The sequence below is a fragment of the Magallana gigas genome, chromosome 9 (genome assembly GCF_963853765.1).
Source record: "Magallana gigas chromosome 9, xbMagGiga1.1, whole genome shotgun sequence".
In the NCBI taxonomy this organism is placed as follows: domain Eukaryota; kingdom Metazoa; phylum Mollusca; class Bivalvia; order Ostreida; family Ostreidae; genus Magallana; species Magallana gigas.
This window is the reverse complement of record NC_088861.1, coordinates 15,798,381-15,818,516: the sequence shown is the minus strand read 5'-3', so window position 1 is coordinate 15,818,516 and position 20,136 is coordinate 15,798,381. Positions and strand designations below refer to the sequence as shown.

The 20,136-nt window shown below is 31.9% G+C and overlaps 2 protein-coding genes and 1 long non-coding RNA gene across 5 annotated transcripts in view; 1 reads left to right on the top strand and 2 right to left on the bottom strand.

Annotated features, from left to right (window-relative positions):
- Positions 1 to 20,136, bottom strand: part of LOC105331197 (uncharacterized) — a 45,934-nt gene that overhangs the window by 14,357 nt on the left and 11,441 nt on the right. Inside the window, exons 1-4 of one of the 3 annotated variants that reach the window (XM_066070582.1) lie at positions 3,752 to 3,975; positions 1,414 to 1,767; positions 552 to 752; positions 37 to 109 (exon numbers count right to left, since the gene is read on the bottom strand). The exons of 1 other annotated variant lie outside the window; for it this stretch is intronic. In XM_066070582.1, the coding sequence (XP_065926654.1) occupies positions 37 to 109; positions 552 to 752; positions 1,414 to 1,767; positions 3,752 to 3,833 (710 nt within the window). In that variant the 5' untranslated portion in view covers positions 3,834 to 3,975. Of the gene's footprint in view, positions 1 to 36; positions 110 to 551; positions 753 to 1,413; positions 1,768 to 3,751; positions 3,976 to 20,136 lie in introns of those variants that run through there. One more of the 3 variants, XM_066070579.1, reaches the window with a different exon arrangement.
- LOC105334611 (uncharacterized) lies at positions 5,207 to 11,764 on the top strand. Its single transcript, XM_066071308.1, has 5 exons — positions 5,207 to 5,237; positions 6,938 to 7,093; positions 7,460 to 7,519; positions 8,135 to 8,216; positions 9,868 to 11,764. Exons 1-5 carry the CDS (start codon positions 5,207 to 5,209, stop codon positions 9,890 to 9,892), a joined length of 354 nt encoding a protein of 117 aa, XP_065927380.1. The 3' UTR covers positions 9,893 to 11,764.
- On the bottom strand, positions 13,177 to 16,142 carry LOC109619546 (uncharacterized). Its single transcript, XR_002200288.3, has 3 exons — positions 15,540 to 16,142; positions 15,216 to 15,326; positions 13,177 to 13,722 (listed from the first exon to the last, which is right to left on the bottom strand). It is a non-coding gene; the product is annotated as an uncharacterized lncRNA (long non-coding RNA).

The window sequence follows — 20,136 nt, the reverse complement described above, 5'->3', positions numbered from 1 at the left end:
GGAGAGAGAGAGAGAGAGAGAGAGAGAGAGATTTACCGTATACAGAAAATTATCAAAAAAATAACAGCGATAATGGCAATTCCACTTCCTACAGCGACAAATATTGAGTCTAAAACAGAAAGCAGAAAAAAGGATCAATGCGTATATTTGCACATCACTTCATTCATTAAAAGAATGAGGAATCATACTTTTAGTACTAAAAGTGATCTTACGGTGTTCAAATCCATCGAATATAGTCAAAAGGGCGTTTTGATATATTTGATCACGGTCCGAATATATATTAATATTGAATTAATGACATTTTAGCATTATTTTGTTTACTTAAGGAAACCCCATATGCGCAGCAACAGTAAATCTTTTGCGACATTCATGAAGTGCATTGAACGATACTTATACATTTGATTTCTATTGTTATCAAACTGGCAGACAAAGACACTAGAAAATGTTAATATTGCTGGAGAAACTATTGGATATTTAAAGTAGATATAAATAATTTTAATCAAAGTAAATTAACAAAGTTCATCCTATTTATAACAACTTTGTTTTCATACATGGCACTTCCTCTGTTGCAGATGGGGGTTGAATGCTCTCCATATCCCTTTTAGAATAAGTTGAAACTGCAACTGGAGAAGTGTTTGTGAAAAAGCTGTGTTTTGCTTTTGTTATTACATCACTGGGCTTTGCTGATGAACTTTGAAGTGTTGACCCACAAGTAACAAATATCGGTATTACATTTGATGAACTGTTTGCAACTACAAGTAACAGAAATTGGTGATACATTCGATAAACTGTTAATTGCAACTACATGTTTGGATACTGATTCAATTTAATTAATTATTGATTTACATGCATTAAACAAATTTCGATGTTCTTCACATTGCAATTTCGCTATTAATTTTCAAAAGGTTATTAGCACTGTCATCAAGTGTACAAAACTAAACGCATTAATATTCCACGGATGATATTGCTACAAAAAGATATTTTATTTTACAACATGTATAGATCATAATAATCGTTATAATGGTCTTTATCATGTTGATCATTTAGTTAAGACACAACAGACCTAGATATTAAACAAATGACAATTTTTAATGTGGGATCAAAGATATAATGTATCTATAATCTCAATTGCAATGCCGCTTGCTTTCTATAAAGAGTTTGCAGAATGGATCTCAAGTGGAAAATAGAATCAGGAAGATGTAATACATTGTGTTACGGTTGGTTACCCCCCCCCCCTTTGAAAATAATAAATTATAATTCATATGAAAACCAAGATGAAAGGAATAAAAAACTGAAATTCATATTAAATTGGTCAGATTTGAAGATAATCGTCCGCGTAATTGTGCTTTTTCGGTAATGATTAAAAAAATACAGGTATACGAATATATCAAAATTAATTTAAAAAATGTATACTTCCAAATATCGTGATATCCTGGAGGAATCTCTCTTGTTCATTGGTAGTGTTGACCGATCTAGATGTCATATAAAACATGTCATCATGTGTTACTGGGAATGTTGGTGTTAGTCTGGGGCCTTTACATGGTATTGTGGTTAAGGTACTCAGTTTTATCTTATTCACTTTAAGTATGGAAATTTCCGTGTAACAATTTTCGTTTATGGCAGTCGATGCGAATATTAAACTTCCATTGTATTTTGGGAGTATTGTACAGTTACAGTGTGAATTTATTGCGGTGTAGTCTACACCAAAGTTATCTCCGGTCCTCATCTGTCCATCACAGCTGGAAATGACAATTTTTGCACTTTTACCTGGAAATAAACAATGCATGTTTAAAGGTGGTTGTGGTGTCAATAAATTTTCCAATAGATTTATAAATTTAAGTGACGATTTTTAAAATTTATTGACCATAATTTGTAAAAAAAAATTCATAATTTAGTTTAAGATTTAAACGAGGAAGACAGAACGACGATGATTCAGTCCAATTAATAAAGAATCTAATCTACCAATTTCCATCACTTTTTGCGTAAAATTTCGATAAACGTAAATACTTTAGGGTACAACCCACATTTATTTACTAGAGTAAAAAAACCACAATAACTCATATTGAAACGACCCCTGACTGCGTTTGGTTGAAAGACAAGTTTTAAAAAATCTACGGAGATTTTGCATTGTACACGACATGAAGTGCCCGGAGTATCAAGTTAAAAAATCAAAATATGTCTTTCAAAAACATCCAAAATGGTTAAAAGATATACGATCTTTACTCGTAAGAAACTTTTCACGCTTCTTAATTTCTACGGATTAAAAATGCGGATATGTCATAGATGAAATATGGACTTTTTAAAATTTTACTGAATTCAATTTTTTTCACAGACAGTTATAGGTTTTATTTTTAAAAAAATCTACAAAACACTTTAGATAGACTATTAACAAATAAAACGTTATCCCAACCGTTTCCCTCAAAGTCCATGGGTTGCTAGTTTGTGTTGCATAAGCTGAAATTTATTCATCTATTAAAAAAGAAAGGAAAAGTCCCACGTTGAAACAGAATTAATATCACGATGCAAGTAAAACATTTGAAAATTTTCAAAAATATTAAATGTCGAAACAAACGCCATTAAATAGAATTTTAATATCTCAAACTGTGACAAACAGTTTAACTTATTATCTATTAGCATTTAATTAGCTTGTTATTGAACTTCCTTTTTTTGAGTGTTTTAAAAATTGAAAAATAGATCAACGTAATTTACAAGAGCTATATGCGTTGTATTCTGAGGGCATACATTTTACCAGACGAGATTAATGATAAAACATTGTGAAGTACAACACCACACGCCAAATTAAAATAAGCCTGTTTTTCCTTTATATAGCACGTAAAAACAACTTTGTAACGGAAACACTTGAACTACTATCTGCAGTATTAAAAGTTTGTAATGCCTCTTCATAATATTATCAGGAAAACTGCCACAACTAAATCGTAATTAATATTATCACGTTATAATCAACGTAATCTTATTCAAATCATATATATATATATATATATATATATATATATATATATATATATATATATATATATATATATAATGTTCCTTTTTTTTTGCTAAATAAAATTTCCCTCTTTCTCTGAGGATTATGGGGGATTATTATCCGTTGTGTATATACGCGACTTCCTAATAAACGAACAATGCTGAATTTATCCAGGAAACAAATCCTTCGCCACCGGAAAGAAATGTGGAACACAAAGTGACCTTGATAAAAAAGTTGTCCATAACTTAAAGCATGCACAAACCACAATTAACTTATACATGTAACAAATAATGACATCTCTGAGGATAACGACTTATCTACATACATGAAATTTATAATTGAAACAATTTTTGTTAGTTCAAAGACTTCCACGATGACGTCTTTAAGCAACATTTATGTGTAATATATTTGAGTATTGCAAATGGACGAATAATTTATTACAAATTCAGGTATTTCAAAAAGTTTGGATTAGGAAAAAATCTTTTTGAATTTCTTATCATTTGTGACAAATTACAACATCCTTCTTAGTGTATCATTTGTTTCTTGTCATTTTAAGTAAGAAACTAAATAAAATCACTGCAATTATTATTGAAAAGGTCTTGCGATATAACGTAAGATTCTATCACGTCCAGTCACATGCACTTTTTTTTTTAAAATCAGTATTAATAAATGATCCAGGTTTTAGAAACATACATTTTTTCTGCACACCATCTCTCTTTACCCCCCCCCCCCCAAACTAATAAATTATCTTCCATGACTCACCATATACTTGGCATTCCAAAATGAAAACAGCGACACAGGATGAAAACAAAAGAAGTATTTTCAACATTTTTCCTGAAAGCATTGTGATCTCAATAAACAAATGTATAACTTCTATAGGAATACGTTATCACATTTTCCTTCACAGCGGCTTTGGAGTTTTTATGTGTTGATCAACATTATTCTAAGGCCGGATAAAACCTAGAAGTTAGAAAAATGCACATATAAAGGCAAAGAGGCGGGGCTACTTTTATCATGTAATATGATTTGATTGACGCGCATTGGTTGCAACTGATGTTCAGCCACATTGGAAAACCTATATCTATATTATAAATCTCTGAAAAAAAGAAGAAGAAAACAAAATCATCAGTCTATTGCTTTGTAAGATACATTGGAGGTTTTTAATTCCTTTTTTGCCAGCAAAAGTACACGTTGATTGTTATATGCATTAATGAAAAAGGCAAGCCCTTTAAAATGAAGTTTTTTCATAACCGGTTTTAGGTGACTTTCATAAGATTGAAGTATAAATGAAAATAAAACGAGTACGATTCGTTTTTTGTTAATACTCCTAATATAAATAGAAAATATGACATGGAATTTGTCTTCCGTATATATTACTTTCTTTAATCCATAAATTAGTATAACAGCTGAAGGCTCAACATGTCTCTGTGTATTGTTGAACACAAATGTAGGTATTTTTTTTTTTTCAAAAGTTCATTTAAAGAAGTGCATTCTACGTGAAATATATTGTCGGAAACAATCGCCAGCTTATTGACGATGGACTAGCTCATTGAGTTATACTCAAAATCATGAATTGGTTGAATTCATTATTTTTAGACCACGCATAACAAAGAGACGTGTGGTCAAAATCAAGACACGCCTTCAAGTCGTAAGCAATCTTTGTGCAGTTAGAATTTTCAATGCTTCATTTTGAGAAATATATGGACCGGACACACATTTTGCACTTTTTCTCTTAGTGACCTTGAACTTGCCCAAATGACCTTGGGTTAATTTCATGAAACGCCCATTGAAAGATTGCTTATGACCTGACTGTGTTTCATGACTTTTAGTCAAGGCCATTTAGACAAGTTCAAGGTCATTGTGAAGAATAGTTCATAATGTATGTTTGCTTTAAACCTTTCTTAATGAGAAACATTGGACGATCCTACTTCACAAAAAGATTGCTTATGGCCTAAGGATGTGTCATGAACTTGACCCCTTTTTGGGGTCAGGTTTAGTATAAGACAAAAGATGTTCCCTCGAAAATATAACGAGGAAATCGGTTTGTTGTGTACGTTATTTACAATGTTTATCAAAATGTTAAATATAATTAATATATAACATATTTAAAGTAAACCTGTGAAATAAATCATTTTATATCAATTCAGGTTTACAAGTCGACAGGTCTACATGTTGATGGATAGATACTGATACCTCTTGCTTGAAAATAAAAACTACATGTGTCGTAACGCCACAGATGCCCCCACAGGTGACTAAAATTTCAAATGCCAAAAGTATAACATTTGTTTGATTGAAGATTAAGTTATAAATCACTGAAAATTACTCATTTTCTTTTAAATTCAAGAGGCAAAACTCTGTCAAAAATCATCAGAGTGGAACCAAGTTCAAACTTGACCTGTATTTCCTAATAAATTAACCACATATGAAATATGAACTTTACATATGCATCATTCAAAAGTTAGAGAGTGTAAAATACGAAGTTCACATTTTTCCTTAAGTTCAAGAGGCATAACTCTGTCAAAAATCATCGGGCCCGTACTATATTAAAACCTTATCTGTATATTACAGTAAATAACCTACATATGAAACTCAAATATCAGATTTATACATGTATATGCATCCCTTCAAAAGTTAGAGAGCGAAAACTGAGAATTCAAAGTACAAGGGGCTTAAAAATCATCCGACCGAAACCAAATTCGACTTCATCCTGTATATTGATAAAATACATCCTTATATTATGTTTGTGTTGAATATGTGCAACGATTGTTGAGATATTAATTGGAAAATGAATGATGGCGGATTGACAGAAAGACGGAACGGGGTAACACTTTATATTTCCCGGTCATTTCATGGCAGGGGGCATAGAAATGAATTTTATTTTTACATTTTATTTTGAAGTCAATGATGGTTCTGGATTGATTCCTCTTCATATCTACGAAACAAGTATTTTATAAATGCCAAATTGTACGAGAACACTTCATCAATCTTTAAGAATACAGTATGCAAGACACTGTTTTCGTTTAATACGGACAAAATAAAATTTTGTGCAGAACATAAAATTAGAAACAATTATAATCTTTCCGAATAAGATCAAACAAGTTACGAGTAAATGGTGGACAGTTACGCCGACTACACAAAAGAGAATTAGGCCAAAGAATTAAAACTTCATCAAATTACTTTAAAATAAACAACAACTTGATGTATATTAAAATGGATGCAGAATACTTCAGAAAAGGTTTACCATCTGTTGTTTAACACCAGTATGGGGAACATAGCAAATACAGCATTTAGTGTCCAATATCAAACGATGCAACGAGTACACACAGAAATTTACCACGGGATGCTGATCTGGCTGAGTTATTTGAGGTTGATTCTGGGAAAGCTTTGAAAAGAAAATGGACAGAAAATGAGGAGATTTTGTTAATTCAAAACGTAGTTGAAAGAGAGGGGGAGTTATTTGGCGACATAAAAGGGTCGGGGGCAAAAAGGAAAACAGTTATGAAAAGGAGGGATGGGCGGATATCTGCGGAGTGCTGAACTCGTAATAATTCTCTCTCTCTCTCTCTCTCTCTCTCTCTCTCTCTCTCATTTTAAGGTGTCTTTTTTTTCAAATATGTAGTCTGTCAAAAAGTATGCTAATAGTTATATAAGATTTTAGAATGATGTAATGCCATTTTTTTGTTTGTTTCTTTGTTTTGTTGTGTTTTTTTTGGGGGGGGGGTTGGTTTTTTTAATTATAATTGTGTACATTGAATAATTCATATATATGCCTATAGTATTATTGTAAATTTTACAATTTCAGACAGTTTAGCACAGTCCGCAGGGAACCTGAAGAGATTAAGAGATAACAGATATATCAAAATATATTTTTAATTTTTAAACGTATAACCAGTATATAAAATATTATGCTGTTTTGAAATACTTTATAGTGACATTTATTTTTTTTAGCAAAAGAAAAGATTGATGGGATCAAAAGATCCTTAAGGAAAACAGGGGGAGGCCCACCATCAGGGCCATCCCTCACACCCAGTGAGGAGGCCCTGATGAAGTCGCTGGAGGGAAGACCAGTTTCCATTGGTTTGCCAGCGGGGATTGATACAGATGGTAATTGTGGCATCTTTCTCAATTGAACCATTGTATATTATGAAAATTAAATCTTGTTCAATAATATAAAATAATGATAGATATATACTCTCAAAATTGGCTTAATGCGAATATGATTGTTGTCTGAAACATATACACCAATTAATCTCTAGAGAATTATTGTTAAGAAATAGTTTTTAAAGTGTATATATATGTGTGTCTGTGCGTGTATACTCACTCTTTTTTCCGTCTAGATATGTCACCATGTACATATATAATTATGTCAGTGCTTGCTTTATAGACTAGAATTTTTTTTTCATTACAAAATTAGGGTACAAAAGAAAATTTCTTAATTAATCTACCTTCACTCAATTACTTCTTGTACAGATATTCCTTGTACATATGCATCATTATCTCCCCCAACTTATGAGGAGGAAAACAAAGAAAGTAAGTACATTTTCTTACATAATGTATTAAGAACCAGACACTAGCCTCTGGAGACTCAGATTTTGAAGAATGATATATAGTATAAAAAAAAATCCATAAAATATATTTTATTAGCAAATGTATGTTATAATACTTTAAACTTATTCTTCCCAAAAGTTAAGTAATTCATATCATGGATAATGGTAGGAACCATTATTAACTTAATATACTATAGCTGTTTTAATTAACAGTATAAAACATTTTTTATCTTTTTGTCGAATACCTTATTAAGAAGATTTCTTCATTAAAATCACATGCTTTGAATTCTCCATTAACCATAACATTATCTTGTCTGGATGTAAATATGTAAATATTGCATATAAAATATACATTAGAACATATATTAAAGTTATGGTCTTGTAAATGAGATGGCTTATGTTTGTATGTACATGTATAGACTTATATATCACAGTATAGTTGGCAAGCCAGCTGCCAAATCCCGTATCATAAGAAGAAAGATATCTTATGTATGAATTGTCTCAGGAAAACTTAACTGTGTTATTGGTATATTGATAAAGGACACAAAACATGAAAATAAATGTTTCACTTAGGTAATATACTGTACTTCTTTTTCAGCCAACTCAGAAAGATTATCTGTACCTCAGTGCTCCGACAGAAGAACAGAAGAACAGAAAACCACAAAAACCAAACAAAAAAAGTATGTTGTGAAACAAATGTTTTATTATACATGTACAGGTTTTTAGTGGCAAATTGGATCTATACGCAGAGCAAAGGGAAAGAAGGCAGTGACAATTTTGCTCTTAGGACTCACAGATGCATGTAGCTCCTCAAATGTACATTTGCTCCTGGATGTGGCATTTGCATGGCTTCTAGAGGATTTTTGTAAATGTACATGCATATGTTCTTATTAATATATATTTTTTGATGGCTGCTGAGATTATATATATACAACATTCTGAAGGAAAGATGGGCCAATTAATCTCAGTAAGAACGTGCAATTGCAGTACAACTCAAAAGCTATAAAGCTATAGACTTACATGTATTAATTAAAAAGAAAAAAAATTCAAAAAATTGAAATGGAAAACCCATTTCCGCCATTCATCAAAACCCTTATCTTTGGTGGTGGTGGTGTCTGTGTGTGTTGGGGTGGGTGGGGTGGGTTGTGACCACAGTGTATTGTAAGATTTAAAGATTTATAAGTAATTACAGTGGTTTATTTTTCCATGATTAACTCACTTTGTGGTGAAATTTAAATCAGGGAACGATCCAGTATTTGAATTAAGTTAGAGCTTAGGGGCGCCAGTTGTACACAGGGGACAAAGCCCTGGTGGGGGTCAAAGGGCAAAGCCCTTGGAAGCTCCTTGATTAAATACGAGGCGAAACCGTTTGCAAGTGAAGAAAGGGGAAAATAACAAGGGGTGAAAATAACTCTGTATACAGTATTTCATAATTACACAACATTCATGAAGAAAATCCATATCAACGCAAGAAACAACTAAGTTTTTTGGAGAACTAGGTTCTGTGTGACATGTACAGAATTAAATTTTGAGAGAGTGATAAACATTGAGCATAAAATCATGCAAATGTATATAAAATGTCTGAATTTTTTTAAGCCAATTTTGTAAAAAATTTCAAATTAACTTTGAAGCCCTATATCTAAAGTTTGACATCATGTCAAAATGATAATGAAAACATATCTAGGCAAACTGGATATAAATCTTATAAAGTTCTCGCCCCATAATTAATTCACCAAGACATGATAGGTTTGTTTAAAGAGAGATAATTTTTTAAGATCATGGAATTTGCCCGCTGACAATGAAGGCGAAAGGGATGAAAATAAAACGGGGGCGAATATTTCCCTGTATACAGTATTAATCTTTCTATGATGATTAGATAAATAAAATCATATTCATTTTAAATATAATGATCATCTGCGCAGTGAAATCAAAATGTGAGGAGTGAGATACCTTAATTAACATTATGTCTATCTTTGCTAAAAAGTATGTACAGTAGTGCTCGGTGAATCTGTGAGTGGATGTGACTCGTAGACCATCATATAAATATAATAGGAATTTCTTAATATTGAAAATGAATCCTTTAAGTGTCATATCCATGAAACATTTTTTTCATTGACATATAGGCTTAGTGGGATGTGTGTTAAAGCTAAGCATCATATATGTATTTTTCATTGAATTAATTAATATAGGTATTGTAAAAAAAAAGTCAGTACTAGTATGATAAATGAATTAATAAATATTACTTAATATTAAAAAGATATACTATCTATTTCATACTAAAGAAAAATTTGCTGTACTGCGATACATATTTACAAATATATTCTATTTCAGAGCAAAGAAAATCAGTCACATATGATGAATTGATGTACAGCAACTTAACCCTTGATAATGAGAGGTTACAGCTGGAAATTTGCCGAATCAAAAAAGAAACTGAAAAACTGAATGAAGAAGTGCAACTTCTACAAACAAAGAGGCTTTATTTGCAAATAAAAATGGAGAAAGAATTTTAATTAACACCAGTGTTTGATGAATCAAAATAATAATTGACATAATTAATACTTTTAAGTATATATATAAGGTCAAGATCTATAGTATATGGTTGATGGGTGGTTTAATTTTAAGCTCACCTGAGCGTAAGGTTTATGTGAGAATTTTATATATCACATGTTTTCCGTCGTCTGTCTGTCCGTCTGTTCATTTGTCCATATGTCCGTAAACTTCTTACATTTTGATTTGATTCTTCTCTTCAACCACTGGGCATCAATTAACCAAACTTTGTACTTAGGGTTCTTACAGAAAGGGGATTATTATTGTTTAAATAAAGTGCTAAACCCCTAACTTAGAGGAGAAATATTCCTGATGAAGTAAAAATAGGGTATGTGTCATCTTCTCAAGAATCACTGCACAAAAATTGCCAATATTTACATTAATATAGCGCATTGAATGATTTATTTTTTACATTTTTGTGTCAATAACTGCCATCAGGTGAGCAGACAAATTAAAGCAAGCAAGCATCCTCATATCTTTAAATCCACATATCAAGGTAAGATTTTCCTAGTATTAATTTACTATTTTCTGATTATTTATAGTTCTATCTATAATTTTGGTAATCAGATGGCCTATGTTAATTAAAAAGTGTAAGTGAGGGCTACCTATAAACCTTTATATCTTGATTCAAAAGTATGTCACAATGACCAGCTCTTAAAATTATTATGTTATTTTATCATTATTCACTTTCCAATTTAGTGATCTTTGATACATTGAACCCATGATAACAAGTATATAGAGATATTATCTTTGATTTTTTATTGTTTTATTTATCGTAAAACTTTTGAATATAAAATAATTTTTGTGATTTTTCATATCGTACAAAGATATACAAAATCATTTGATGATTGGCCGATGGGCCTCCCTTTTTTGTGCTTGATCCATCATGACCTGATGATTGATCTAATATTTTCATTTTTTTACTTAATGGCTTTAACTTCTATGTTACTAAAATTAAACTTAACCCATCTGCTCCACAGTTTCCGATATGTCTTGAAAACCACAAGTAGAAAATAGAATTTGCACTTTTAATTACAATGTGACTTGAAGAAATTAAAACTTTTTATGACTATTGATTTGAAATTATATAAAAAGTAATTTGGAGACCTAGGATCAATTAAGTATTATTTATAACTGATATTTAAATAACATTTATATAAGATATTAATTTCATTACACAATAAATATATGTATAACGCTTTCAGGATTAATTTTTCCATCACGCTAGTATGCGTAAAACTGTGAGATTTGTGACCTAAAAATGTTTTCATATATGTTTCAGTAATTTTTCTACAGGCAATTTGATTAGATTCAAATATTTGGCCATATCCCCTTGCAATTATTACAGTCATGTCCTATACTTTGCCCCTGTATTTTCTAATATGACGATTGAAAGAATATCAAATTACAGACATTATTTGATTTTATAATGCAAAAAAAATAGAGCACTATAAACAGTTAAACAATGCACAACAGCTTGACGTCATTAGAACAAATCAGCTTTATTTACTACATGTATACACGAATATAGTTTATCTTTATCTAATTACAATAATACCAGTTTTTCCAATTGATAAAAAATGACGATTTCCCCAATTCAAAGCCACAGAATCCCCCAAAATATGATCAGTAAAAATCACTAACTTAAATTTAAAGCATATATTTTCACAACAGTGTAAACTTTTAAACAAAAAAATTCTATGACATACAAAAGAATATTTATCAACATACCGATTGTTTGAATGAACATATATTATTATATAATTATTGGAAGATGAAATTATTTCTCATATTTCATTATTCTAGCTGTATGCATATGCTCATTAACTAGATCTTGACTTTATAGTCATAATTGTTGGACCCTTTATATTCAGTTGACATTTATAATTAAGAGGGCTATAGACGGTCGAGGCCATTTCTATACTGTATTGGTCTCCTCTAAAAGAAGGGCTCTGGATAAAACTATAGGAAAATATCCAAATTTTAAAGGTAAAATATATGGATTTTATTTCACTAATAGTCTATAATTTTAAAAGCATACCTAACAATTTTAGGTAGCCTCCTTAATAAGCTATTTTTACACTGTTTAAAAAATGTGTTACGGTATACCAGTTATCATTTTTGAACAATCACATAATTGTTGCATATTTGTTACATAGACCAATTAGTGTTGATGATGATGATGACCCAGCTGTTAGAGCTTAATTGGAGAAAGGCATCATTATGTTAATTGATATTTATAATATATTGTAATATATTTCCATTTGCAAAAGATGACAAAATATTAAAAAATACCAAGTTCTAAGAATGAAGTTTTAAATCACAAAAATGTGTTAATATTTGATCAAGTGCAATTTTCTTATTACAGTACTTTTCAGTGTCTTTTTTTCTTTCTTCTTAAATAATTATGCACAGCCACAAAGTAAAATTGACAACTAAAATCAATTCTTATTGAAAGAAATTTTAATTGTTCTGCTTGAACATGCATTCTTTGAAGAACTGTCAAAAAATGAATTTGCATATCTAAAAATATATGATTACAAAAGGATGTGAATTTTTATTGTGGTCAATGTATGAAGAAAAGAAACACATCAAGCTAATCTCTGGGACTTTGTGTGTGTAAAGTTGTAAATTTCAAATTTCTTATTGAATTTGACTGTGTTATTCTTAGTTATCAGGACCCTATGTTGTAAATCTACCACGTAAACATACAAACTGTAAACTGTTTTTTGCTAATGAATAGAGATAACTTAATTTAAATTTAGTGCTTTTAATGTTGATGTTGTATGTTGACCTATTAAAATTACATGCTATCAAGATTACAAAGAGTTTTCATTCATATATACAATGTACCGGTGTGTGTGTGTGTATATATATATATATATATATATATATATATATATATATATATATATATATATATATATATATATATATATATATAACAGTATGTACATAATTGTATAATTGTTTGCCGGTATTCACTCCCTATTTGACTTAAATACATAAACGTTTTAATATGCAAGCCACCATACTTTTTTAATGAATTCGAAAGTATGTGGTTAACTGACAAATAAATAACAAAAATCAATAGACAATAGTCTTCACAAAAATTCAATGTAGGCAATAGTCTTAATTCACAAGAAAAAAATCAATAAACAATATGGTCTTCACACACTCACAATGAACAATAATTTATATTCATGCATGAACATGAACACATGATATTGGATATGTTAAACTTGTAAAAAAGTTTTATTTAAAAAAAGTCATTAACAATATGCTGTCGCATGGCTAATCCATCATTTCTTCCATGATTTAGAACTAAATCATCATTTATAGGTGCCACATTGCCATCTGGATTTGGCATCACATCTCCCCTCTGAATTCCAAGATTATGCAACACAGCACAAGCAACAATGTAGGTAATTACCTGGTTTGGTTCTGTAGGAATCTCATGGTGTAAGCACTGAAACCTCCTTTTTAGCACCCCAAAGGTCTGCTCAATAAGAACACGGGTGCGGCAAAGGGATTGATTATATCTTTGCTCCGCTGGTGTTGATGGTGACAGAAAAGGAGTCATTAAAAAGGTCCTACATGGGTACCCAGAATCCCCTAAAAGTAATCCATCATGTTGGCCTACAACAGAAAGAAAATGACTTCAATAAATGATTCTTTATTGAATACCAGTAAATAAAATCAGTTTTAATGTTATTTTCAGCAACAGTTGAGCAAATTTGAAGTCTTGCACATTTCTAATATTCAAGAACTCAACCAGCATTATGTTGAATTGTGTCAAAGATAATTGTATTTCCAAGATATTATTGATTCTTTATACACGCATGTATTTATGTTACATCCTGATCCTATTTCTGAAGACATGCATGTATTCCATCTTCTTTGTAATGAAATCCTATATCCATAGGAAAAGATGTCTTATTGAAAAACTTACAATTCACGAATCATACATATATTAAAACGCATAAATATCAACTCTGTTGTATATACTAGTTGTACATTTACCTAAAATTGCAGACTTGATAATTTCTATAAGAGATGGAAAACTTTTTCCTCTCGGTAGACTATAGCTAGACTGACAATTATAGCACACTCTGATGATTACGTTCTGATTACATTAAGCTCTGTAATCAATTTCCAACCCTTCACCCCTCAAGTTCAACAATTCCACTGCTCTCTCTCTCTCTCTCTCTCTCTCTCTCTCTCTCTCTCTCTCTCTCTCTCCAGTAGTACCCATGCATGATGTGCAGAAGCAATAGCATTTATCATTTTATTTTAATCTTTATTGAATTGTTGCTAATGGCAACCATAGGGGGTGCTGTAATCCATATCAATTACCAGATTTTGACCAAATTCACAGGAAATGCTTAAAATATATCAAAATTGATAATTATGATAAAAGAAACTAAAATGAAGAACCTAACATGAATAGCTTTCTGCATGGTTTTCTCGTAGACTCCCTCTTAAGATAATTGAAGGCGTAAAAAGATGGTTTGAGATTTTGATTCTTAATTCAAACAAATTACACAAAAGTAGATTAGTGGGTAATATATGATTGCAAGGTCTTGTCAGAAGGAGGAAGGGAACATATTATTTAAGGATGACAATTTCAATAGTTTTTAAAGTGATAAACAGTTTCTAAATAAAATAAAGCTACCCATGAGACTTTATGTTGATACCGATATGACTTAAACACAATTTCCTCATATTAAAAACCCATAACTTTAAACCCTTTCTATGGACCTATATGTTTGTCTTGGGTGTCAATATTTGAAGTATTTATATTGTTAACAATTTAGTGGACAAAATTTGGTTATGAAATTGGAAGCAGTGGAAAATTGTCATTGTGTATTTAAATGAAAGAGTATAATTAATTCTAATAGAAAAACAGATTGGCAATGACTGGAGCTAAAAAGTTTTAAGCCAGGTTAGCTAAAATGACATTTGAACCCTGATCAAAAGTTAACTTTAAGTTTGTAAATTTTAACATGTGTGTGTATTTATATCCTAAATTCTTGGCTGTGTAATAGAGAATAACGTTTTTAAACTAATTTCTCCAATTTTTGGTCTACCAATATCATTCTAGCTTCTAGGTCTATTGTTGTAATGTTTACCGTTTTCAAAGTGTGCACACAGCCCCGACTGCCGAAATATCCTGCTGTCGTGCACCGATCCTGGCCGACCAGCTACGCAACTCGTAATCACAACGAGGCATCACAGCACATCTGAAATGAAGAAGTGTTCAATATTCAACAAAATAGCTCCTCTCTCTCTCTCTCTTAGCTTTGCTTTTTTAAAAACATATATATGGCTGTTTGTAAAATTGCAATCATCTGGAACAGTGTTTGAAATATTCATATATAGAATTACTTTCAAAGTATTTCATTTTATTTACCATGTAATGTTAATAAAATCATGCGCTTTAAACTTTATAATACCTGCACATTTAAAGAGTGATACCCTTTCCTATTGACGAAATCTGCTTCGTTTTCCTTTGGCTTTTTTATTTTGATTTGAGTGCCGTCAATGCACCCAAGAACATTTGGAAAACCTGCAGTATATTAAATAATATCTAGATATACGCATAAATGTTCAACATGAATTAATGGTGATTTAAAATGTATCTGACTTAGGTTGAAAAGAATTAACGTGCAACAATAAATACATGTAATTGTACAATCTAATTAAATTCAGATGTTAGATCAGTTTGTGTAGCGAGTAAGCGAGCAGATCTAACATCTAGTTTTAATTAGATTGGTAATTGTATAAAGGATTGATGGAATAAATGAAAGAAGTGTTGTTTGCTGAATCTTATTTTATGATGAACTTAAACTATTTAAACGACTTAAAGAATGAAATGAAAAATATCAAGAACGTTGGTAATAGTTTTGTATACCAACTAAAACTTTAAACAAAATTATATAAATTATTATATGTAAACTGTTGATTTTGAAAATCATTCTCCGTGCATTTTCACGTGTGTTGTGTGGAAATGATAGCATAAAAAATGAAGATAGTGAAATGATTACAAATATAATTTGTTTGCGTTGTATTTTATTGAATTTTTTTTTTTTTTGGGGGGGGGGGTTGGTTATTTTTTTATTTGTTTATTTCAATGTTCACAGATGTAATGCTTTTCATTTCATGTAAGTTTCAAACCTGCAACTGATGAGAGAGCTCGTTTTACTTCATTGGCAGCTGCACCTGTTGGGAACTTAAGAAGTTGCCCACGAAGATTTGCAATATGCAGTGCAACTTCTCTTATACATCTGCCTGCAGAGCTCCTTGATATTGAGAGCGAATCTCCTATCAAGAGATGCATGGCACCCGAGGCCAAAAACCGCAGGCACAAAAGAATTTGCAATAGAGGAGGCAGGGGGCAATTCCTCCGTGTGGGTCGGGACAGGTCAGGTAGAAGACCAATGAGGTATAGGATAGTTTCAGGACGAAAGCGATATCTTTTGAAGATTTCCTCCTCCTCAAGGTCTTCAAGTGGATTTGACCTATCCCGAAAGACCCGCGGGCGTCGAAGCTGGCGATTTTGAATCATTCTGCGTACAGCAATTCTCCTGTGGGCTGCCATTTTTGTTTTGAGTACGACTTTGAGCACGCTCTAAAGTTAACTCGAACAATTGCCGTTTTGTACTCAGTCGGATTACGAGTAGGAGTATGAAAAAGTTTTATAACCTCGATATCTTGAGTAGGAGTACGATTTGGAGCACGGAGTACGATTTGGAGTACGAGATCGTACTCAAAAAAGTTTTATAACCTCGGGGCCTGATTTAATATCGAATTAAACTGATTTAGTCCAGAGGCCCTAACATGGAAGCGAGTCAAACACATTTATAACGATTCTATAAAGATTCTATAAGAAAGAAAGAAAGGTCGAAGAACAACGATTCGAAGGTATTATTGTTACAAGTGTAAATTATGTAATAAATCTGAAATGTTTGCCTTATGATTTGAGTTTTCATCTTCAATGCATTTTTTCGTGATGATTAGAATAGGGGGTTAATGAAATAGTTCAAAATACTGTGTTATATATTAAGAGGCACTTTATCATAATAAATGAGCTCTTCGATTACACAAGAATGCACAGGCTTTCACGGTCAGCTGAGTAACATCGCCCGTAGATGGACATGACAGGGAGTCTCATGTTTGGATTTTTTGAATTTCAGCTTCATTTTATAGTTAAAATTCTTATTCCAGACTCCTCTGACTGTTATTTGAACCCATACCCCATGGCAATGAATGTTACAATTTTAGAAAAGACTATAAATTGTATACTTGTTCACTATATGGTCATATTGGCCATGCCCAGGGGCCTGAAGTCCTAAACAAGGGGCCACGAATACAGAACTTCATGAACACCATAATCATTCATTTAGTTTTTCTTCAATATATATGGGAGTAGATAAGTTTTTTCTAAGATGTACATGTAATGCATTGTTCAATATATGGCGATCATAACCCCACCATAGGACAAAGTGTTGCACCCCTGACCTTAGGACCATGAATTTCACAATTAGTGTAGAGTTCTTCAGAAACATCATAAGCATGCATTTGGGCCTCCTGAAATATATATAGGAGTAATAAAAATTTTATTTTCAATTTTACGACTTTGGTAGAGGGGTTTATGAAATTCATGTGCTCGATGAATATTTCACTTCTCCAGTAGCTAAATCATCGATCATATTGAAAACCGCTCATCTTCAATACGGTTTATTAGATACCACGTTAACCATTTTGTTTTTGCTGTCTCTTGTTAATGTTCAACTATGGTTCTTTGCAATATCATTTAATATTTATTATTCAGATGAAATACTAGTATCAGCGCTTCTGGTTAGTCAAACGAAAATCTTGATATCTACATCAATAAAATTTAGGTATCATTTCTGCCATCAATTGCCTTCCCAGTGACAAAGGAATTGATATACATATAGTCCACGACAAAGCTTTTGAACACGCCAACGGGGTTCTAGCTGTGAAACCTAAAGAGAGCAATTTCCGAAATGACCAAAACCAACACAACAAAATTTGAAAAAGCAGTGTCACCGGATGATTTTTAACCGGGTTTTCCAACGGAAAAATCCGGTTATTAAAATGGTGAAAATGGCGGGCGGGCGGCTGCAAAAAGGGTACCCTCATTGTACGGGTAACTCCTCCTACAGTTTTCAAGATAGGAAGTTGTTCTTTTGCAGATCAATTGTACATATATCAGAGGTGTGCATATTGCTAGGATTTTGATTTCCGATGATTTATCGAAAAAATAGCAGCTTTTGAACTTAGTCATTTTTTGGCAAAATATTGCGTATAGGGAACCCTCATTGTACGGATAACTCCTCCTACAGTTCTCAAGATAGGAAGTTGTTCTTTTGCAGATCAATTGTACATATATCAGAAGTGTGCATATTGCTAGGATTTTAATTTCCGATAATTTATCGAAAAAATACCAGCTTTTGAACTTCGTCATTTTTTGGCAAAATGTTGCATATAGGGAACCCTCATTGTACGGTTAACTCCTCCTACAGTTCTCAAGATAGGAAGTTGTTCTTTTGCCGATCAATTGTACATATATCAGAGGTGTGCATATTGCTAGGATTTTGATTTCCGATAATTTATCGAAAAAATACCAGCTTTTGAACTTAGTCATTTTTTGGCAAAATGTTGCATATAGGGTACCCTCATTGTACGGATAACTCCTCCTACAGTTCTCAAGATAGGAAGTTGTTCTTTTGCAGATTAATTGTACATATATTAGAGGTGTGCATATTGCTAGGATTTTGATTTCCGATAATTTATCGAAAAAATACCAGCTTTTGAACTTAGTCATTTTTTGGCAAAATATTGCGTATAGGGAACCCTCATTGTACGGATAACTCCTCCTACAGTTCTCAAGATAGGAAGTTGTTCTTTTGCAGATCAATTGTACATATATCAGAAGTGTGCATATTGCTAGGATTTTAATTTCCGATAATTTATGAAAAAAATACCAGCTTTGAACTTCGTCATTTTTTGGCAAAATGTTGCATATAGGGTACCCTCATTGTACGGATAACTCCTCCTACAGTTCTCAAGATAGGAAGTTGTTCTTTTGCAGATCAATTGTACATATATTAGAGGTGTGCATATTGCTAGGATTTTGATTTCCGATAATTTATGAAAAAAATACTAGCTTTTGAACTAGTCTTAGTCATTTTTGGCAAAATGTTGCATATACATCTAGGGTACTCCATTCCACTGGATAAGGGTTGACATGGATTATGGATACAGTTTACATAAAAGAAAACCCGGTTTGCTGTCACATTGACAGCTTTTCACTTGTTGCCAAATTTTTCAATACTTGTTATCTAACACATATCCTGTCATTCTATGATAAACACTGTGCCGGATAATTATGCAAGTGCCAAGGTGGCATTTTTGCACGCGCTTAAGAGGCAGTTTCGGAAATATTCATACATACAATATGATAGAACTTTGTCTAGAAAGTGAATAACCACTTTTGTTTTTAGTGTGTTTCACCTGACAGGTGAGATATTTATGTAATGATCATGCCTTATTACAATAAACGTTGTGATGAATTAGATTTGGGTGGAAATGAAATAACCTGACTACCCTTGGAGTGGACTACTCCATGGTTATATAAACAGCTGTGCTGTAGAGTCTAGGAGAGTCGTCTGTGAACAGCAGAGTAGAAAGGATAAGATGGAAAGGTCCCATAGGAGGAATGATTCTCCTACAGGAAATATTGACAATCCTATGGGATTTTCTAAAAATCCTAGAGGAATTATATTTTCTGTAGGAGAATAGTATTTCCTGAAGGAATTTGATTCAGACAAGCAGTTTTCTTAGAGGAAACTAATATCTCCTATAGGATTTTACCAAACCCTACGGAATTAAAATAAGTTTTTGTATTCCGGTTGGAAAAATCAAATTTTCTGTAGGAATATTGTTATCCTATGGGAATTTTTTTTTCCTGTAGGAATGTTGAAAGATTAATATCTCACCTGACAGGTGGGTTACGTGAATAACAGA